Raw genomic sequence first — 23756 nt, 5'->3', positions numbered from 1 at the left:
ATGAAGGATGCTCCCAGACCTCCCATGGAAAGGGCCGTTTCCATGACCCTTTCCCCTTACTCTTTCCCTCTCGTGTAAGCTTATTTGTCAGAAGTACCCAGGACCCAGCTGAGTTTAAGAGAGTGTCACCTGTGGGCCAAGCCCCCCACCCCTGCCCACCCCTGGGGCGGCCACTGTAATAGGGCCCTGGCTTTGGCAGAGGTGTAGGGCCCGCACGCCTGACTTTTGAGACCCACCCCCCCCAGGGACTGACTGCCTTTCTGTGCACATACAGACTCTTCCAGGAGGGAGTCTGCGGTCCCTGCAGATGCTGGCTACACCCCCCCTTTGGAGCTCAGGACAGACACTCCGCTCCCAAATGCCAAGACTCTGAATTAAGAGAAGCTGTATATACATGTTTTCTCTCTTTTCTGGGATGCAAATTCCTTAAGGGCAGGAGTCTTTGTTTCTTCGCAGGCCCAGGACTGTGATCAGTAGGCATCCACTGGATTTGCTGAACCATAATCAGTAAGTTTGGACATCGCTTGCTCTAACGATACCAACCAGCACAGAGGGGCACTTAGACTGTCGTAGGCTGGGTCTGGGAATATTTAAATCACCGAGGCTGTTGAGGAGCTATCACAACTTGCCACCCCTTTTCCTCCTGACTGCTCCTTAAGGAACGAGTCCTATTTCAAAGGCAGGAGAGGGGAAGGGGAGTTGGGAGCATCTTTTTGGCATCTGCTAAATAGGACAAGATTTATCAAATGTCTCTCTTTGAACCCTGAAACTTCTCTGTACCAGAGAGAAGAATTTTTCCTACTGTAGCCCATCTAAGCCAGCGTTGCTTTTCAGGACGGATTTGCCCACAGCTGGAGGTTGAGATTAAATTATTTACCATCATTTAAGATGTATGTTTATGCACGAGGTTTCCTGCCCATCTTGTGAGAGGGAGCAGGTGGTAGGTTAAGGCTAAGCCATCATCTAAAGGGTGCTGAGGGGCTGTAAGGATGTTCCTTATGTGGATTCAGGGCCCATAGGACAGAAGTGGATGTGTTCTCTTTGGACCTCAGGGAGGATTTCCCTGAAAAAGCCTGGTATCAGTAGCTCCAACTGAGGCAAAGGGGAAAGTTGTTGGCAAGTTGGTAGAGCCTTTGTCAAGATGTGGATTTGGATAAGAAGTTGCTTTTTCTACATTTCCTTCCCTTTAAAAAAAAATATTTATTTTATTTATCTATTTATTTTCGCCATGTGGGGTCTTAGTAGCGGCCTGTGGACGCATAGTTGGTGGCATGCATGCGGGGTCTAGTTCCCCGACCAGGGATCGAACCCGGGCCCCCTGCATGGGGAGCGCGGAATCTTACCCACTGGACCCACCAGCGAAGTCCCTACATTTCCTTCTTTATTCTATTTCTCTTCTTTCTAACCTGTGTCCACCCTTCCGTCTACCCACACTGGGGTTGAGGAGGTTTGGGGCGTAAACTCGATTTCATTGTAAGATCTCTCTTGAAACAGACCTCTGAATAATAACAAGGTGTACACAGATGCCAGCAAGTGTTATTTGGTTTGAGTAACTAAAAAGCAAAACAAAACAAAGAAACAGAAAAACAGAACTGGTTGCTAAACTACAAAAAAAGCAACAACAACAAAAACAGAGGTTTAGCTTTGAAAGTGTTTAAGGGACTTCCCTGGTGGTGCAGTGGTTAAGAATCCGCTTCCCAATGCAAGGGAGACGGGTTCGAGCCCTTGTCTGGGAAGATCCCACATGCCGCGGAGCAACTAAGCCCGTGTGCCACAACAACTGAGCCCATGTGCCACAACTACTGAAGCCCGTGTGCCTAGAGCCCTGCTCCACAACAAGAGAAGCCACTGCAATGAGAAGCCCGTGCACCTCAAGGAAGAGTAGGCCCCACTGGCCGCAACTAGAGAAAGCCTGTGCACAGCAACGAAGACCCAGCACAGCCAAATAAATAAATAAATAAATAAATAGATTTATTAAGAAAAAAAGAAAGGAAAGCTTTCAAGACTGAAGTTCTGGGGGGAAATGTTAGGATTTCCTGAGAAAATGAGGGATAAGGGTACACATAAGGTGGTGTCTGTTCTGGGTAAAATTTGGAAGATTGCAGACTTCACTCAGTCTGTGGACACGTCCTGGCATCGTTAGGGGTCCCTAATGGATATCCAGCCTCTCTGGCCTCAAAGCAAGTTGCCTCCTGTTATTGCCGGGTGGGCTGGCAGCTCTGCAGGCGCACACGGCTTTAGTGCCACACGATGCTTCTTCCCACACTGAGGCCCCTCCACAGGCAGAGCCCTGCCGCCAAAACACCTCCTCCCCACACCCTTCACCCACTTACACCTCCTGGCCCTTCAGCTCTCAACTCCATAACTTCTGCACAGAAGCCTCCCCTCAGCCCAACCTCAGCTCTCCGTTGTGGCACTTCTTACAACTGCCATGTTACCATTTTTGCATGATTAATGACTGTCTTCTCCACTAGACTAGAGACTTCCTGAGGGCACGGGGGTTCTATGCAGGTGTATCCACGTGACTTCTGCTGGACCAGGTATTAACCCTTTGTTCTGGGATTATGAAGAGGGAGTAGGGGTCCCATGGGGGCAGCAGCTAACGATCAGCTGGTATGAAGTATTTCCAGACTGTGACCACCAGCTCAGCCTCTAACATGACACATGACCTACTCCACAGTAGAAGCTCAATAAAGATTTGCTGACTGAATGTTCTCCCTTTCTGAGGTACCTTTAAATGGATGATATGCCCCTTGGAGACGATGCCCATGTCTTTCAAGTCTTCTTCCTCGAGAAGAAGCAGTCGCTTTCCTGTAATGTTGTTTTCCTTAAACAAGTTCGCATATATGCTCATCTCCTCCGAAGTGTCACCTGAAGGGAGTGATTAGAAGACAGAATAAAATTAGACTCAATCACGTCCCAAGCAAAGTTAACTCCATGAATTAAGAAGGTAAGTTTTTCCACTTGCCTTTTCTGACGAGCTGCTGAACCCAAAAATACTGTGGAAGAGAGGACATATGTGGTTTTGAAGATTCATTCATGGTCAGTGGCCAGACTTAACAGTAAAACACATAGTTTTTCAATGGATTAAAATACCTTTAATTCTTGCTAAACCACAAAGGGAAAACAGAAGACTTTCTCTTTACTGTTTTAAAACTTCAAGGTTTCAAATTGGAGACATCCTCCCTTTGGGGGTCTTGGACCCTTGAAGGACCATTGGTTTTCCTCCTTATTTGAAAGATATTTAAAAATCCTTTCAAGAAGATTCTTACTTATAATGCTTTTTCCATTCATGTGCCAGTGGTCCCCTGGGTTGTTGAAGGGCACTGGTTTACCCAGGAATTGTATGAGTGAGAGGGACCACACGGCAGTGGACAGAAAGATGGATAAAATACGTCCTCTGTTCTAGGCCTGGTCATGAAGTAGCTTTGTGGCCCAAGACAAGTTAAAGTGTGGAGCTTCCTACACAGAATGAGGTTGGACCCAGCAACCTCAGTCCTTGAAATTTCCCTTGGCGTGTGTTTACCGTAGCCTCTCACACTATCCAGGTGAAGGGAGACAGAATGGGGGGCCACACCCAGGCCCACCAATTCTCTAGGGAGCCCTTGACCCTGGAATTTTATTTAAATGCTTTGAAAACCACTCAACCTCAGAGCAAAGACTAAAAATAGCTTTTAGAGCTCAGTGCCTTTTAAAACACTTCCTCTCAAATGAGAAGGGCCAACTTTGCAGCTGGGGATAAAGGCATTATATGGAGGCCTGTGAAGAGGCGAGCCTAAGTCCTCTGTCCTTGTTAAGCAGGGCTGGCAGGAAAGTTAGAATCACCAGGACTCAGGGAATGGGAAATGGAGGCAACTGGTACCAGCATACTTCCCCTGCAGAAGCCACAGAGACGAGCTCATCTGAAAGCAGTATTACTTCACCAGAAGACCAAGGGCTGGGAGCATATGCCCTGGCCCAGAAACCAGTTGAATCTGGTAAACCTTCCAGAGACCTTCCCAAGAGTTTCTAATAATGAGTTTGACTTTGGGGTACCTAGTCTGTTTCCTGGGGTGTGGGCCTGCTGAGGCTGGCATACAAACTTTTATTTTTTCCTTTCTCATTTAATGAAACCTTGAACTTATAAAATGGACCTGGACAGGCAAAAACCCCTGAGGTCTCTGACCAAGAATTCTTGGACCTGTTTTTCACTTAAGGAAACAGATACAGAAATATAACAGGCTAAGCAGGATTGCTCCTCAGGGTCTCTACCCAGACTGTAGGGTGTGGGATTTCCTTTGGACTTAACTAGTCTGTTCACATCTTCCCCCAAACACGGGGCTTCTCCGGCTCCCGCTTCAGAGAATGTCTGGGAGCTCGGGTCTATTCCTTCTTGGGAAGGTCAGAGTAAAGATGGTAAAATGAACAGGCCTAAGGCACTGCCTCTACCAGTTCTTTCCCCACCATGGTTCAAGTCCATCCCCGGTCTTTTGGGAAAACTTAAGATCAATTTTTTTCCAAGTATGTTCATTTAGTATCCTGGATCCCCCCTTTAACTGGTATTTATTACTGTATCCTGGAATACCTTTCAGAGCAAATAGGGAGGTGGAATCCTCTTGTAAGATTTGAAGAGATACTTGCTTTGCTCGAGGCCTTATTTTAAATCATTACTGCATTAAAAATAGAAAGACATGGAATTTGTCAACTTCTCCTACTTAACACTTTCCTAAGGCCCAAACCCCTCTCCCTGTATTTTTAACTTGTGGACAAATTTATGAACTACCCGCCCAGGTTAAATGAGGCATTAAAAGAAGCTGCTTACCACGTCCTCTTCTGTCCAAGCACCAATCTCAAAGGAAGGCAGCAGCTGCATGGGAAATATGAATGAAATGGAAAAAAAGAAGGAATATTATCACTGTCTTTTTGGTTTATCCCCACACTTTTCAGTATTTTAGCTCTGGGCAGCTAAAACCAAGCAGCTCTGGTTTGGTTCCTCCTGCAGGTGGCATTGAATGGAAACCAGTTTTCCCAACCGTTAAGGAATTTCTCAGGGTTCCAAAGATGTTGCCCACAGAAGCCAAACCACCTCTCAGTAACAATTCATTGTGCTTGGTGAGCCGTGACAATGGGACTCTGCACATCTTGGGATTTTCCACTCTTTGTACTTGGCACACTGAGAGTAGTTTTACCTCCCATGAGAAGGCCTTGGCAGTCAAGGAATTTCTGACGTTTGTCAGATACCAGAGCCGTCTTCGGAATTCTCAGTCAACACGAAGATCGTTTGATCATTAATGAAAATCCCAAAGCAACCACTTGGTAACCAGATGTTTTACATGCTTATTTTTAGAGGGGAATTTCTAAGTGTTTAAATGTCTCAGTTGCACTATATTTTTAAAACAAAATATTAGAAGGACACGTAAAATTGGAGCCGTCCTAAGGAACCCAGGTTGTAGAGTTGCTCTAACTAAAACTAAACTAAACTAACCTCCCTCCCTGGCAAGTATACAAACATGAATGACAACTCTGCAAGAGGACTGCTGCCTGCCCAATTTCAGAGCCAAAGGACTACTGGCTTCAATATATGCTCCATGGCCACAGACTAAATAGACACCTACGTAACGGGAAGAAAATCTGTGTCTTGTGACTTGAATTAGTTTGCTATAGCCATTAGTTTTAACCAGCTTAACCTGCCAACATGGTTGGATTGCTCATGAGGCAACATGGCAAAGTGTCTTTCAACACGTGTTACAAATAGTATTTTTTGTGCGAGTTGAAAAAAAAAGAAGTTGGCTTTGGTTACTTTTACCATTAGTGTAAACATCAGAGGGTGGGTGAGTTAACCCTTCTAATCTGCAGGTATTTTAAATTCACATGCTCAAAACCTTGCTAGGAAAGGCATGCCCCTGCCTTCAAGGAGCTTTTAATTTAAGGTGGGGGGGGTAAAGTAGGTATGGACTATACCTTGGGAGGAGTTCAAGGCCACCTTCATTTTAGTTTCCTCAGTGCCCATCAGAGTGCCTGGCACACAACACCCGGTAAATTTTTGTTGAACAGTTTGTTGAATGAGTAAAACTGAAGGGTGCATTTACTATGATGCTAAATTCTCTGGTATAGAGTTCAATGTCTATGGCTATACCACAGAAAAGGGAGGGTTTCATAGACTGCCGTGGGGGATGGAAGGCATAGTGGCTTGAGCTGGCACAGCAGGGCTAGAAGAGAGGTGACTCCTGGTGAGAAGCAACAAGGCAAGACACTGGCAGTGGTGGAGGCGGGACAGGAAGGAAGGATGGGCACGGCACGTTTGCTCAACGGGAGCTCCAGATACAGTGTGCGCGTGTCCAAGGATCAAGGGGAACTGCAGCCAACTCTAGGGGGCCAGGCAGATTTATTTTAAAAACCCACTAGTTACAATAAATCTGAATGCATAGAGTTTGAGACGTACAGATAAGTTGCAAGGGTATAAATCGCTACCACTCTATATGTACTCCGCTACCCTCATGTGCTCCGATTCCCACAGGACTGCCCCTTCCCTCCTCTGAAATACCTGGTGTTTGTAGTCACATGCACTCACCTGCTTTAATAATGCAGAAACGAAAGTGACTTGAGAAACAGGATCTAAAACTGAACTTGATCAAAGAAAATACATGACAAGTTTTATTTCTTCACGGGGCAGCTGGATACAGCTGCAGAAGCGTCATTTGCTTTTCCCATCACAGAATCAAATGTGAAATAAGGAACTTGTTTGATTAGTTTAAGAAACAACAGACTGCTTTACTTTACAGAGCCGTTTAAGGCTGCATCAAGGCTGGCTTTTAGAAGAAGTGAGGGTGTATGGAATGATTTGATTTGTATATAATTCCCAAATGTTGTGCTGAACAAAATTGATAAGTATTTCTTGAATAAAGGTTGTAAAGGAAACAACTAATCAAAACCAACATCTTTGGTTTTCATGTCCGAAGGAGAGGAGAAGAGTTGACTTGTGCTCTGAGGGTGGCTCACCAAGATGACGCCAAGGGAAAGGCGCTGGATTCAGTGTGAGACTTGCTCCAGCAGGATTCTTGCATGCTGCTTGCAAAGATTAGTGAGAGGAAGGCTGGAGCCAGGCACTGCTTCAAGACGGTTTGAATTTGGCAGAACAGGGGAGAAGAGTTAATATCTCCAGCCACAGAGTGGCTTCCTATTTCCTCTATGTCTGCTCTACCTTGTTAACATTATCAGTGTATCTGCTATAGGGTGAGTGCTAAGCTTTTCTGTCTCTCTTTGGGGATTTAAAAAAAAAAAAAATCCACCTTGTGACTGCCCCATCACTTTACAAATTCATTATTTACACTCCAATTGATTTCAGGAGAGAAGCTCACACTCATGGTCATGCGTGTGATAATGATTCCTTCAAAGGTTGTTGGGAATCCAATCTAACAAAGCTCTGATATACACAATAACACATAACAAAGGGATTTACTGTCAAAACGTTTATTGCAAAATGGAGTCTTAAAACAAAGGAAAGCAAAGAAAAGTTCACATCAAAATGAAATGTATGACACCAACTTGGATTTCTGAATACATTGTGGACTTTGTGTTGGAATATCAAATTCCAACAATGAAGTCAATAACTGAGGAGTCTTACCACACAAGAATAAAATTTAATCTTCCATACAAACATGATACACGATTTTGGCATAGGACTTGCTCAGAATAACACTGCGATAGAATAATTGAGAAAAGCGTTTTGTTAAAAAAAAAACCAATAAGGTGATAATGTCATCTATTCAAAGCTCACACTCAAAGAATATAAATATTTTCTATCATTTAGTACAAAAATTTTAAAACAGTGCAAAAGCAAGATGTGCAATGTATTGTACCTGACACTAAAAGGTCTATTATTCTGCACACAATATAAAATAGTTAATGTAGGTGCCTGAAACGCTAGCTCTGAAGTAAATAATCACATGCCAGAAAGCTCCTCACAGGCAATAGAGTGCAAACCAAGCTGGAGTCTGAGGAAACACAGCTAGTCCTCCAGATGTCCTGGTAGACGCTCATTTCTCATCAGACAGGCTGCATCTACAGCTATCAGGCTATGTTACAATCAAAAGAACAGAACAGATTCTTCTCTCTGGAAATGCTTAACATCTAAACAGGAAAACAGTCTTACCCCAAAGCAGCAAAAGGTACCTGATTATAGAAAAATTGTGCTTTATTATGTATGCGGTACAGTAGACTGCTAGTTTCAAAAGGCAGCAACAAGTCGAGTGTATCAAAAAAAAGGATCAAGATTTAACTCAGAGTAAGTTTTACAATTGTCTTTCATGAAATTCTTACCACTCCAATGAAACCTCTGAAAAGCAAAGTTGTGTACATCGTAGTGCCATGAGAAATCGTTTTAGATCTCTCCCAAACCTTCCCCCACCCCAATTCCTTGATTTTCATGGGGATCAAGTTTGAATTCCCCAGCTGGTGTTAAAGTCTAACAAATCTACTGCATATTAAAAATCACTGGCTAATAAAAAGAAACGAAATTGAGTTATTTGTAGTGGGGTGGATGGACCTAGAGTGTGTCATACAGAGTGAAGTAAGTCAGAAAGAGAAAAACAAATACCGTATGCTAACACATATATATGGAATCTAAAAAAAAAGGTTCTGAAGAACCTGGGGGCAGGACAGGAATAAAGACGCAGACGTAGAGAACGGACTTGAGGACACAGGGAGGGGGAAGGATAAGCTGGGACGAAGTGAGAGAGTGGCATGGACATATATACACTACCAAGCGTAAAATAGATGGCTAGTGGGAAGCAGCCGCATAGCACAGGGAGATCAGCTCGGTGCTTTGGGTCCACCTAGAGGGGTGGGATAGGAAGGGTGGGAGGGAGACAGATGCAAGAGGGAGGGGATATGGGGATATATGTATATGTATAGTGATTCACTTTGTTATACAGCAGAAACTAACACACCATTGTAAAGCAATTATACTCCAATAAAGACGTTAAAACACAAAAACAGCAACAACAAAACTGATCTGAAAAGTGAATTAAAAGCTGTATAATTAACATCTTCATTAGAAATTCTGTCTATGGCTGATAAATATTTCTTTTTAAATTTAATAAGGCTAATAATAGAGTCTAAAGTCTTCTAAATCATCTTCATAGATCAAGTGAAACCACTTTAAGATTCTGTTTATATGATGCAGATTTCAGGGATGTTCAAAACCCTAGAAAGACACTGATTTGGAACAGAAAGTAAAATAGCCAGTGCCCTATAGTAATTACCTATAGCCCAATTTTAGGTTAGAACATTGCAAGCGTATCACTGAGGTTATCAATTCTGCTGTGTCCAAAATCTCTGCAGTTTCTTGATGGCAGAGTATTGAGCTATGACCATCTCTGGAATTTCTGTGAGGAAAATGGCAGCAGTCGAGAGATTAGAGAAATATTACCTGAATGATGGTAAACCTAGGTCTGGGTTATTACCTTTCTCTTTAGGCCTTATTTGGCTGCTTTTATTAATGCACCAAAACCTTATGTATAATCCTAATAGATCTAATTATTATTATACATTTTTATTTAATGTAAATTTTTTTAAATGTCCATCCCATTCATTTCATACGTTCTAAATTTATTTCCGGTTACCGGTTATTCTCAAATGAGAGACAAGGTTTACACTCTTTTTTTTTTTTAAGGTTTACACTCTTACATAAGGTGCACAGATCCCAAAATCAGCCCACAGAGATTCCATTATGGGTAAGGCCTTTCCTGACCACACTTTAAAGTCCACAACACTCCCCTATGGGCCTCATCCTTCCCTGCTTCGTTTCCCAGCGTGCACTTATCAAATGTTTACTACATGATGCATTTGTTCTGTTTGTTGTCCATCTCCGCTTGCTAGCCTGTAAGCTCCACAAGTGCAGATTTTCATCTAGCTGTTCCCTAGACCGGTACCGGGCGCAAAGGAGGGGCTCAATGAATACTGGTGGGATGGATGACTTTACCTTGGCCTGGGAAGATGTGCAACGACAGGCTGTGAACTACCTGGTCTCTGGCTCTCCTTCAGGTTACATGGCACAGAGCCCCAGGGCATGCTGGGAAGTCAAGAGCTGAAAACCATCCCCTCTGCTCCACTCCAAGACCTTCTGCTTGAGTGGCTCGTCTTGAATCAAGGAGGACTCCTCCATGTCTGAGTGCAGATAGGATGCCTGTTTATGTTTGCACCTGTTTGTCACCAGCAATATAATATACTGTGGTGTGTGTGTATCTGTGTCTATGTTTGCATAGACATAGGAAGTGTATCAGATTGGGTATGTGGGGAACCCATCTTCTAGGGGAAATGTTTACCTCTTCTTTCCGTGTTTGCCTGGTCTGTGGGTGGTAGCAAGGCCTGCAAACACCTCAGACTAGCTAAACCTTGCCATGTGCATGGTCTTCAAAGGGCGACAGAGTAGATCGGCTCTGCAGCTTACGTTCTAAAGATGTTCTCTATCTTTCCTGAAAGCTATTCACTTTAACTTTCATCTCATCCTACTCAACAAATATCACTTGAAATTGATAGTTTCGTTTTCCAGGTTACAGAAACCACTTATTTTTCAGTGTCTTTTCACTGGCATAGTTAACAGTAGCTAACATTAACTGACCACTTACCATTGGCCTGGTATTGTGTTAAATGCTTTACATGTATCATTTTATTTAATCCTCACAACAATCCTTTAGGTAAGTACTATTACCATTCTCAAGTTAAAGGTGAGCAGACGTACAAGTTAAATAATTTGCCCAAGATTGCACAGCGATTTTGAATCATGATCTGACTCCAGATCCTTCTATTTATCACTATTCTATACAGACTGGTCTCTACATTTCACACCCAGAACATTTTATTAGTAATTTTTCTCTAAATAAAGCTGGCACAGAGTACTGATCATTTTGTGGTATTTTCCACCCTTAATGGGGATTGGAAGCATGTCATGCTTCAAATTCCAGGAGGCTTTTTATGATCAAATATACTTGGAAATAATATTAGACAATATCTATGATGATATCCTTTCTTAAATCTTCTATGGGCTTCCCTGGTGGCGCAGTGGTTAAGAATCCACCTGCTAATGCAGGGGACACAGGTTCGAGTCCCGGTCTGGGAAGATCCCACATGCCGCAGAGCAACTAAGCCCGTGTGCCACAACTACTGAGCCCGCGTGCCACAGCTACTGAAACCCGTGTGCCTAGAGCCCGTGCTCCACAATGAGAGAAGCCACTGCAATGAGAAGCCTGCACACCGCAACGAAGAGTAGCCCCCACTTGCCGCAACTAGAGTAAGCCCGCGCGCAGCAACGAAGACCCAATGCAGCCCCCCCCCCAAAAAAAAAAAAATCTTCCATAAAAAGAACCACCCAAAGTACTTTGGTTTAATAGTCAAACGAACGGCACTGCTTTCAAATTTAGACTGAAAAAAAATCTTTCTTTGTTCTTTTGCCTTTCTGTGTGTACATAACTACAAATGTTTTGTAGTTTTTTAATAAAGTGTTTTATAATTTAAGCAAGCTTTGACAATTCTGTGATAACATTCTGAGAATATCTCTCTGGCTAGCTAGGTTTTCAGAGCAGCACCTACATTTACTTCTCTTTAACACCAGCATGGCTGAGTCAGGGTTAAAAAAAAGAAATCTGGAAGGCTAGATCTGCTATAAAAAGGACCCTTCATTCTGCACTTTTGCCTAAGTAAGGACAGCTTATCTTTGCTATTCTTTTTATAATATTTAGTTCCATCTTTAAAATATCTCTACATGTATTTAGAATCCAGGATTCTCATACCCCTCTGGAAAACAAACACACACGCATACACTCCTGCCCCCATATTAACACTCACACTGCCTGGAAGTGTGATCCCTTACCCTCTCTTTCTCTTTGTGTAAAGTATAAGCTAAGCCTTAGATGACAGTGTGCTGTTAAGAAGCTTCTGGGGCGAGCACTGGTACGGAAGTGCCACAACACTGTTGTTTGGTTTCAAGTTAGAGTATTTCTCCTGCAAACGTACTACTGAAAACATCTCTTGGGTTTTACTTTCAGTAGTCGTGCTATTAAGTATTAAAAACCCTCAGCACTTAGGTATTTCTGGAGAAGTATTTGTTAGAACCTCCTTTCATTTCAATTTTTTTATTCTTAGATTTTGTAGTCACTATCAATTATTTCTGACAGTTTGGTGTATTGCCATAAGGGAAAAAAAACATAGTATGTTACGAGAAAATCAAGTGTCAAAGAAGAATTACGAGTTAAGAGTGCTTGTTCAAAATGTAAGTTTTTTAAAGCAACTGAATAAATCAAATCAAATCAAACTATAATGTATTCATTTTTAGAAAGCCAGAATGTCATTAGTTAAAAGTGCTGTATTACGTAGAGAATCACAAGTTTCTATAATCAGGCACCATATTTGCTGATTCATTGAATAGACCTTTTTGGCTTAATCCCCTCCCCCCTTTTCTGTAAGCAAAGACAAATCAAAAGTAAAATCGTAAAGAAATGACAGTCATATAAATGTGATTGGCCTAAAAATGCAGTGCTTGGTTTTCTACCTCCTTACTGGTTTTTGTACAGACTGAGATAACAAGTTTCTTTTGTTTTTCCCGGACATTTTCAATTTTAATACTTTGCTCTCTGCTTTCATTCACTATTGTTATCCATGTCATTATCTTCCTCATCACCGTCATCAGCACCATCATCATCACCTTCTGACAAGTCAAAATCACTGAACCCCAGGGCCATGTTGACCTTCTTCCCCCTTCTCTTAGATGTAGTTTTGGAAGAATTCTGCTTGGCTTGCATGTTTATCTGCATCCCAGAATGCATCACAGCTCCTGCTTTGTTCATTGAGAAGATATCCCCAAAGCCCATCAGCATCATGGCCTGCAGACTTTGGTTCATGCCATGGCCCTCCCCGTTACTTGTTGCTGTGATCTGACATGACATCTCTGCACTGTTTGACTCCTCTGTCTTAGATTCAAAGTAAGACTCCTCAGACATTCTTGCAGCAAGAGGCAAGAGAAGCTATCATGAGGGAAGAAAGGACAGAAGTAAAAAGAGAAATTAGGACCAATTTATACCAAGGAAACAGATACCACAAAATTAGTGGGTGCTGCACAGAAGGTAAACGATTAGTGAAATAAATGAATGTAAGGGATTATTTGAGAATTTATTTAATGGCAGGTTTGGCTCCAGCGCGTTTACCATAATTTATAAATGACAGAGTAAATCACAACCAAAGGTTTGCAAAGCACCACAGCAAGCCAAATTTCAAATAGGAAGGAAGTTGTAAGTTTTAAGCCCTCATTTTCCTTAAAACAAAGTAGTTTTTAGAATTTCTCTCAATTTTTCCCAATTTGACTTTCATATGGAAACATTTAGTTAACTATTATATTAAAAGAGAAATTAAGTAGAGATTAAATCTCGAGTTAAAAAAAATAAACAAGAAACCTTGGACCAAAGAAGAAAAGCTTAGAGGAAGCATAAAAACAGTTTAGCAGTCAATTGGGAGATTTGGGTCATTAGCTACCTTTTTAGCTAGATTAAGTATCTATAAACTAATAAACAGTCTAGAATTCACTTGTCTCCCTTTTTTATTTATTACAGCCAGATATAATACTTGTTATCCAATTTATGAAATAATTCACTTGTAAACAAATTCTAGATTGTCTCTAACATTTAAGTTATAAACAAGTATGTAAATACATGTGAAAATTGGGAGGAAAGGAAACTAGTATTAATTTAGGTTGTTACCTTTGTCTCTATTCTCTACAAGTTTCCTTCTTTTAGCAGAATTTTTTTCTAGGAATTCTTCTCAGAGCGGATACAGACATTTATTTTCACTCTTACATAATTATTTTAAACAGCCAACCTATTTCCATAAATGTTGTTCATTTCAGGGGTAAAACTTAGGATCTCAAAGTGTTACTGCCTCTTCCTTTGAGAAAGAAGCAAATTAAGGCTTATATTTTGATGCTGTTTAAATAAGGGTAAAAAGTAATATAATTCTGGGATGACCTTCATATTTGCATGTAAAGGTACGTTTTAGGACCAATTTCCTAATTTTTAAATTAAAGTTGGAATCAAGTTTTTTTAAAAAAAATCTATCTTAACTCCATTAGGAAAAGACCTCTACAGTTATTAGTTCAATCAGAACTTCATATAATTCAACTAAAAAGCAGAAGTTACATGGAAGAAAGAAATTGTTTTAGATCCTTTAACACCGGAAACGGGCTATTACTTTCCTTGCAGTCAAATTTCTCAGCCTCTTAAATTTGTTTTCAATTGTTAGATACTCTCAGGATCCCTTTACTGCTTATCTATTTTATTATTTCATACGTCTTTCCTCACATTATGTTAAGATCTCAACAAATGCCTCTCAAATAAGCTATTATTTTTAAAAGAAGTAAAATTTCGACATCAAGCTACAACAATCATTAAAAATAAACATTGTTCATATTTGTGTATGGAAAATTCACCTTCCCAAATATCTTTAACTAATGTTTTAATTTCAGGAAAGAAAGCAGTGTCCTTCCTTGAAATAAATGCAGTAATACAATTTTTTATGACGTTACTTAAATATTAAACTTTTATAATTAAGATGAGGCTACAGAGAAAACCTCAACCTCCAGTCGCTTCCTTTTAAAAAAGGTTTATTCTATCAGTCTCTCAGAAACCTCATTTATAGTCAACTAGAAACTGATGTGAGGATAAAAGAAAATATCTACTTATAAAATACCTGAGCACAAACCTTTCCTTCAGAAATACCAGCTCTATGAAGAAGAGACATTAAAAGCAAGTTCTGTACAGAAAGAAAACTTAGCCTTCATAAGTAAAAAAAAGGAAGAAAATCTCATTGAGATCGTGCTGCATGCTGTCCATTGTTAGATGGTAGCCTTCAGAGCAGTTCCTTTACAGAGAGTTTTCTGCATTTAAAACGCAAGCATACAACCTACTGTGCACTCAGAGTTTTTCATCATTTATTATACAACTGCGTTACTAATAGCAATAATGTGTGCAAGGCAGCCCATAATTTCTTAGCAAAACTAATGCCAGTAATCTAAAGAAAGGTTCTAAAGCATACTTTAATGGGTCCTTTAACGTTTTTTCTTAAAATGCTACATTTAGAAAGAGTCAAGCCATGCAGTGCTTTATAGCTTAAGATTTCAACGTACTTAAAAAATCCCCACAACCCTCAGACTTCAGAAGATGGTCATATTTTTGCCTCTCATCAGCTCTGGGAGAAGCAGTGTTCCCTTGAAGATCCTTAAGGTAATGCTTTCTGAGTCTGCCTCTTGGTACCAATTCAACCAGAACAGGAAACTTTCCTTAACTCCTTGAGAGCCAAGTTAAAATTCACTGAACTTATAAGATGTGGTACTGTTTTAATGTCCCATGACAGTCTTATGCATAGCAATTCAGTTCTTACTTTGGGATTCCCTGGATAACCAAAGTCATTTTTGAAAAAGTTAAATCGGATAATAAACATTTAACTTCACTGTATTTTCCTTTTTTGGAAATCAGGTTATTTCTCCACATAAATTGGAAAAGGAGGCAAACTATTTTATTCTTTAGACACTGGAAAATACTTTGCAGTTGGGCATTGGCTGCTAAATGGAGATTAAGACTTTTAAAAATGGGAAAGTTTTTTTTTTTTGCGTACGCGGGCCTCTCACTGTTGTGGCCTCTCCCTTTGCGGAGCACAGGCTCCGGACACACAGGCTCAGCGGCCATGGCTCACGGGCCCAGCCGCTCCGCGGCATGTGGGATCCTCCCGGACCGGGGCACGAACCCGCGTCCCCTGCATCGGCAGGCAGACTCTCAACCACTGCGCCACCAGGGAAGCCCAGGAAAGTTTTTTGAAGATCACAAAGTGAAGGGCATTTAAGAATTTTTTTTGGTATAATCACCATAGCAACTATCAAAAATGAATTTAAAGTACATAACAAGTGTACTTTTAATCTTATTATTACTTGTGATCTTAAAGTGGACATATATTGCCCATTAAAAACCCTGGAAAAGCCAATGATAAATTTATACTTAATTCCTAAAATAATAAATTATTTAAAATAGGGAAGAATGCTGAAATTTGACTAGATTTTAATATATCATGTTAACATATAAGCTCATGGTAAGTATATAAATAGCAAAATCCTTACAAAGAATTTTTATCTTAGTCCAAATACAGGACTTGGAAAAAAAACCAGTACATTTTTTGGTGGAGTAAATACTGGACGCTTGTCCTGAGAGAAGTCTTTTTCCAATCTTTTGCTGCCCATGATTGTGACCCAAGGAATATTAATTCTCGTCATTTATAGGTCATTAAGTTAGCTCTCTTTTAGAAGGAAAACTCGGTTAAGTTCTGACACATCAACGACTTTCTCAGACAGCTAGCTTGCCTTGGTATAACATTTATTAATTACCGACGGACTCTAAAGAGTTAATCAGCCTTGAGGCACAGGCTCTGGGGATCTAGCAGATGGTGTGAAAATACACTGAATTTTATTTTTGTAATTCTAATACACAAATACACTGACAGAATAACAGTTCTCAGAGAAAGAGCCAGAAATAGGCTAAGCTTTCCTTCTAAATTTCTGGCATTTTGTTAATTGAAAAGAGATAGGAGCGCTACGGGAGTGTAAATGTGGATCCTTTAATGTAGAGGCACGAGGCAGGAAGTGAGGAGGCAGCAGGGGAGGGGGGAGGGGTGCCATGCTGCCATGCTCAGCCAGCCTCCTAAGTACGGGATCCGTGAACCCTGCAGGGAACACTCACCGGGGTGTTGGACTGTTCCGTCAGCTTTTGCTCCCACATCTTTAGCCGTCTTTCTCGTTCTTTGAGCTCCTGCTCTTTAAAGCTGAGGTCACGTTCTAGTTTCTTCAGCCTCTCAAGAGTTGCTTCAATTTCACACCTGCACAGGGATATAACTGGTTTAAGTCGCAACTTTGCTGAAGAGGTGTTACATGCTGAGGGGTCCATCACAATGCTTAATCAAAGGAAAAGGCTAAACCTGTGCTTTGAAACCAAACAGTAAATGAGCAGAGAATAGGAAATCTTTCATACTTTCATATCCTTCAAAATCAACAGGTAGTTTCTAGCTTGGAAACATAAGCTCAGAATACTTTCTCAAAGCAGTGAAGAACCACTGGGTGGGGCCTGACCTATGGAGCTGGTGTCTTGGTTTAGCCATTTAATAAATGCTTATGGTAAGGAGTTCCCTGGCAGTCCAGTGGTTAAGACTTGGGCTTTTGGGACTTCCCTGGTGGCGTAGTGGTTGAGAATCTGCCTGCCAATGCAGGGGACACGGGTTCGTGCCCCGGTCCGGGAAGATCCCACATGCCGTGGAGCAACTAAGCCTGTGCGCCACAACTACTGAGCCTGCGCTCTAGAGCCCATGAGCCACAACTACTGAAGCCCGCACGCCTAGAGCCTGTGCTCCGCAACAAGAGAAGCCACTGCAACGAAAAGCCCGCGCACCGCAACCAAGAGTAGCCCCTGCTCGCCGCAACCAGAGAAAGCCCGCGTGCAGCAACAACGACCCAACGCAGCCAAAAATAAATAAATAAGTAAGAATAAATTTATAAAAGAAAAAAGACTTGGGCTTTCACTGCCGTGGACCCAGGTTTGATCCCTGGTTGGGGAACTAAGATCCCACAAGCCGCACGGTGCAACCAAAAAAAAAAAAAAACGCTTACGGTCATCTGGCTCTATTATATATTATCTCATCTTATTCTCATTACAGCCCCAAGAAACAGGTACTAATCTCACAAAGAGAGAGATGGGAAAATGACTCCAGTTGTATGGTCACTGTCATACCACTAGTAAGTTCACCTTAGCCTATTTGCTCAAGTAACTGACTGATTAACTTGACTCAGTCTCCTCAGTTGTACGGGGTGGTAGTTATCTTCTGTCAGGGCTCCACAAGTTGCCTGATCCTAATAATTACCTGGGCAAAACATACAACAAAACATAGATTCCTAGGACCCTTCCTCAGAGCTCAGGATTCAGTAGGGCTGGGTAGGCTTAGGAATCTCCATTATCTGAAAGAAGAGCCAGGTCGTTTTTTGACAATCAGGCAAGTGTGGGAATCCTGGGCCGGATGAACTCTAAGGTTCCTTTTAACTCTAATAATTTTAAAAGCAAGTTAGTTCCCTCCTTAGTCTCTATGGGCTGACCAACCTCACCACCTGGAACAATACGTCCAGTTACAGAGACCTGTGCTTTATAGAAACTGAAATTGGTAAGATGGCTCAGGGCAGGTTTTTTCTCCTTCAGGGCTGTCATCATGTTTAAGTCTAAATTTATGCTCTGAGAGTTGGAAGTTCTTCCCCTTCAGTTTCTGAAGAGCCTGTGAGAAAAGCAACGGTAATGAGAGACTGAGAGAAAGAAGGAGAGACCGAGAGGGAGGGAGGGAAGAAGAGAGAAAGGAGGAGAGGAAGCAGAGCGAAGGGTGGAAGGAAGGGTTAGCGAAGGCGCAGAGGGAAGGACGCAGAACAAGGAAGGGACTGGAAAGAAAAGCCGGTTGGAGATTAGCTGCTGAGCCAACAGCTGCTCCCATGTGCCCCTGGGACACACCTACACGTCCGACTGTGCGATCCTGGTTGGGACTTTGACTACAGAAGGTAGATGTCCCCAGATCTAAGTTGATGACTGTATGTAGCCAAAGTCTGCTTTTTTATGTCCAGGGAAAATCAGAATAAGTGGACAGCTTATCCCAATGCCCTTGTAGATATGAGAAGCAGATGAAGGAAAACAAAAAGGTTCTGGGTATTAATTGGCAAAACCCAACTCCGAGTACAGCTACTGAGGTGTTTCTGGACTTGGGCTCCTCGTTTTACTTCCCTGGCTGTCTGCAAAGTACCTCAGAGCAAGGGAGGCAGGAAAGTAAGTGGAAAAGCCTCTGCTGTCAACCCCGTCCCTTTTATTGGTGCCATCTGAAAATGATAAAGCCAGGTAAGTCAAGTCACACTAGAGTCCCTAAGGAAAAGCAGTGAATCAGCCATCTTTCAAAATGATGACTGTATCATAAAATCCAAATTTTATCCCTGATATTTCAGACAAAGTATTATGCCCATTTATAAATAAGTGTTTTTATTTTTCAAATGGAGGACTAAAGAAAAAAACACAGTGTAGAAAAGCTTAGGTTAAAACTTTTGTAACAAAAAAGAAAGAATGAGCCATCTTCAATAAATGAGAGGGTGAGAAAAGGAGGCAGCAGAGTTGGGCACACTCAGTGGGATACAGCAGGGGCCTGGGCACACTCAGTGGGATACGGCAGGGGCTGCTGCCACGTGGTGCTTCCACCAAGCCCAGTCCCAACTCTTTTGCCAGGGAGACTGAGCTCACTGGTGTTCTTTTTGATCAGGGTAAATGGCCAACGCATGCAATTTCACTTGTAATTTAAGCCAAGGATTCATCTCAAGTTCCAGCTCTGGGAGCCCACTCTGATTTTAAGCCCTTCTGGAAAATACATCAACAGTTAAATAAAGCTAAGTAAGCTGAGAGCTGTCACAGAAAAACAAAAACTGAGTAAATATGCTCCCCAATGAGACTTTCCCAGACGCCCTGGGATATTGACAGCAGTGGTCCAGGTCCTACGCCACAAGAGCTGTAACCCAAACCTGGATGGCAACACAAAGACAGTTGCTCCCCTGGCTGTTCCCTCTGTTTTTCTTGATGCACTGTTTCGCATCAAATGCATTGGCTGATGCCCTTATATAACCCTCCTGTTCTAAAAATATAGTTTAATATGTTTTAAGTTGATGAAAATTTTCCCTATGTCAAAAACAGGCAATGAACTATAATTATCTTCTTTTACTAGACAGAAACTTACTTTGAAATAAAAGATTAATTCATAAAAACAGTTATATGTATATTACATGAGAAATAGATAATATATATATTATATTTAGTGTTATATATTAAATGATTTGTGCTAAAATCCAAATTGCAAAGATTAGTTTTTTAAATCTCTGTGTTTCTTTTTTTTTGGTTGTTTGTTTTTTTGCGGTACGCGGGCCTCTCACGGCTGTGGCCTCTCCCGTTGTGGAGCACAGGCTCCGGACCCGCAGGCTCAACGGCCATGGCTCACGGGCTCAGCCGCTCCGCGGCATGTGGGATCTTCCTGGACCGGGGCACAAACCCGTGTTCCCTGCATCGGCAGGTGAACTCTCAACCACTGCACCACCAGGGAAGCCCTCTGTGTTTTGTGTTTAAGAAGGCATGCCAGAGTAAGAATATTTTGATCACCAAGGAAGAATGCAACCAGCAGAATGTCTTACCAAGAGACAGAGACCCTGAATGCACTATCACAGCGACATGAGGCTCACTCAGTGCAGGTGACCACAGGGCTGCAGACAATCACAAAGGGCAACGAGAATTGAAAACACGACCAAGAGGATGACACATTTTCTGTTCTTAATGCTCGTGGCCACTATTGCTAACAAGTCAATAGGAGGAGAAACAAGGTGAAGATGTGATGAACAAGGAAAGGTCTGACACTAGATTTCTTGCCTATCACCTATTAGGTAAAAGGAAAGAACATAGTTCATGTGGTTTTTAATAACCTAGTTTTAAAAAGAATTTTCAAAATAATCATTTAAGTTTCTAAGACTAGATGTTCCATCTGGTTTATGTGTAGAGGAAGCGCCACCAGCAAACAAGCATTTGTCAGAAACACCAGAGCAGGACGGGAGTCCGACTTCACTGATACTTGTTAACTTCCTACACACACTTTGGACCCTAGACGCATGGTTTCAGACACCAGATAAAAGTCAGGGGAAAGAGAGGAGTGGTCTGAATGTGCTGTCCTTTGAAATATCCAGATGACCTGACAAAACATTTCCTTCTTTTGGACACTTGGCACGTTGAGTGGGATAGTTGTTTTGCCCTAATCATCACTTAAAACCATCATGCCCTTGGGCTTCCCTGGTGGCGCAGTGGTTGAGAGTCCGCCTGCCAATGCAGGGGACACGGGTTCGCGCCCCGGTCCGGGAAGATCCCACATGCCGTGGAGCGGCTGGGCCCGTGAGCCATGGCCGCTGAGCCTGCGCGTCCGGAGCCTGTGCTCCACAACGGGAGAGGCCACAACAGTGAGAAGCTGGCGTACCACACACAAAAAAAAAACAAAAACAAAAAGCCATCATGCCCCTGTGATGCTTCTCTTTGCTAAAAGGGAATCCAGTGGAGGGCATGACACTGGCCACAAATTCAGGGACAGCACCGCACAGCATGTGCGCCACAGCAGGCCTGTGGGATCAGACCACCTGGGTGCCAGCGCTGGTTCTGTTTCACATGGTATAATCTTGAGCAGGTTGTCCAACCTGTCCAGGTCTCGCTTCTTGCACCTGTGATGTACACGCTAGGGTTGCTATGTGGATTAAAAAAGATAATCCAAATAAACTACAAGCATCTGGTTAAGAATTGATAAACGACAGCTGTGTTCGTTATTGTTACTCTAATTAATATGATTATTATTCCCCACGTTTTTAACCAATTACCAAGTTCAATTAAAACAGCTCTGCTGCCGCTCAAACTGTGGTTTAGTGCTTCAGGTAAAGATATGTATTCTTTCTCCAGCTCTCAGGATTAAGGAATTCCTGAAAGACAGCCAATGAGGAAGCCCCCTAAGCAACTGTTTGCCTTTTACTAAAATACATTAATGTATTACCAATTTTATTTCTCTCATCTTTTTAGCTTGAAGAATTAAAAAAAATAAATTTGTGATTCAACGAATTCAGGTTTATTATACAAAATAAAGATATACACATAGAAAACACTTTCCCATAATCTCATTACCCAATGATATGTAACACTGACCTTTTTATACTTTTCTCTACGTGCACATACATGTACACATAAATATGTGTTTATTTTAGAATAAATGGAATCATTCTGAACGTACTGGACCGTAGCATCCATTTTTGAATCGTTTATCAGATCCGTAATATCATGAAAGGCTCCATACTATTTTGTGTGTGGGGATATCATAATTTTCTAAGTCATAAAAACCACAAAAAAACCAAATCAATCTTTTATTTCACTTTAAGCTCATCTCCAGTTTTATCATTCTAAAGGATGTGATAAACAAATGTCCATACATTCTTGCACAACCTTCCCGTTTATTTTCTTAGGAATGAAATGGCAGTGGGAGAGGTGTCTGATCTGTATAGCCAAACTGTCCTCCAAAAGGTAGTATTTTCCCACCAGCGAAGGATGAGGAAGTTTGTAACACTGGATATTTTCATGATATAAATTTTTGCCAATCTGATGAATAAATTATGTTCCCTTTGATTTGATTGCTAAATGAGGTTGAATACTTTTCACATGTTTATTGGTCATTTGACTTCTTTTTTTGTGTAATGCCATTTCAGGCCCTTTAATATGATATTTTAATTAAATGTTATTTTAAAGACAGAAGTGGTGGTTTTAGAGTGTGATCTGGGGACTCAGGAGAGCTTTTCAAAGGTTAAATTGGTTTTCAGTATAACATCAAGACATGATTTACCTTTTCTACTCTCATTCTCTCATAAGTGTACAGACTTTTCCACAGGTTCCATGACATGGGACAGTACCATAGGCTGAATGCGGAAGCAGGATTTATTACTGTCTTTTAAATGAATCAATAACTACATATTTAAATTTTTTTCTCAGTTCTAATTTTGAATGTGGTAAATACTGACAGATGTAACTCATTTAAACAAAAGCCCTTTGGAGTCCTCAATAATTTTTCAGAGTGTAATGGAGTCCTGAGACTAGAAACTTTTAGAACAGATGATCTATTATATAGGAAAAAAGCTGTAACACTATGGCATCTGTCTTAGAAATTTATTGATGGTGGGTATTGCTTTTGGTCTTATGGAGGTTTTACATTTTTATATAGAAAACTTACCAACTTTCCCCCTATTTTCTGATTTTGTTGACATACTTCAAAGACTCCCTATCTCATGGGTATTAATAGTAGTATTAAAATCCTACTAATCCTTTGGCCAACAGATCAAACAGCAGTTCCTCAGAGAATCCCCTTATTAAACCCTCAGACTAGATTAGATTTCACGGTTATATACACTCAGACGTCCAGTAATGTTCTGTCATAATACTTATCAAAATGGTAATGAAAGTTATTCGTAGATTTGTGTTTAGTAATCCAGTACTGACACTCCACGTGCACTGGGGCTGTTCCGCTCATCACCAGAGCCCAATACTAAAGGACACCTTTCCCCAGCAGAGGTTCAATGAATATCTGAATGAATGAATGTAAGAAGCACATTTGTCAAAGCAAACAAATTAACTTACATATTTCTATTCTTTTGTGTAACATTGTGATGTCTTTTAATATTATTACCACCGTGGTATTTCCTTCTCCAAATGTCTGTTGAGCAACTGCCGTCGGTATTCAAGATACGTTCTAGAGGCTCCAGTTACAGCAAGGAACAAAAGAGATGATCCGACTCTCTTACATTTTAGCCAGCGAGACACACATTATTAAACAACAGATTGCAGAACTACTTATCAATTTCAACTGCAGTAGAAGCTATGAAGGAGATGCTCTCAGGGCACATAAAGTGGAACCTCAGCTGGTCTGGGGTCAGGAAACACCTCCTTAAAGGAGTTTTTTTCAGCTACTATTTGAAGCAGTAGTAGGAGGAGCTAAGTTGGGTTTGGGCGTCAGGGTTGGTGTGTCGCTGGGATGAATTTTATACAGAAGATACTGCATTTGCAAGGTATGAGGGAGAAATATGCATGTGTTGAGGGACCAACGTCAAAAATTAAGGGGTAGAATGA

At 41.4% G+C, this 23756-nt stretch overlaps 1 protein-coding gene across 2 annotated transcripts in view; it reads right to left on the bottom strand.

The window, feature by feature from the left end:
- MAP3K20 (mitogen-activated protein kinase kinase kinase 20) overlaps nt 1-23756 on the bottom strand; it is a 158929-nt gene that overhangs the window by 33338 nt on the left and 101835 nt on the right. Inside the window, exons 11-14 of one of the 2 annotated variants that reach the window (XM_065880322.1) lie at nt 16749-16884; nt 4802-4846; nt 2969-2999; nt 2732-2871 (exon numbers count right to left, since the gene is read on the bottom strand). In XM_065880322.1, coding sequence (XP_065736394.1) covers nt 2732-2871; nt 2969-2999; nt 4802-4846; nt 16749-16884 — 352 coding nt within the window. Of the gene's footprint in view, nt 1-2731; nt 2872-2968; nt 3000-4801; nt 4847-12325; nt 12999-16748; nt 16885-23756 lie in introns of those variants that run through there. The other variant, XM_065880323.1, reaches the window with a different exon arrangement.

Source organism: Phocoena phocoena, chromosome 7 (genome assembly GCF_963924675.1).
Source record: "Phocoena phocoena chromosome 7, mPhoPho1.1, whole genome shotgun sequence".
Taxonomy (NCBI): Eukaryota; Metazoa; Chordata; class Mammalia; order Artiodactyla; family Phocoenidae; genus Phocoena; species Phocoena phocoena.
The sequence above is the reverse complement of the archived record's forward strand: the minus strand, read 5'-3'. Positions and strand labels throughout refer to the sequence as shown.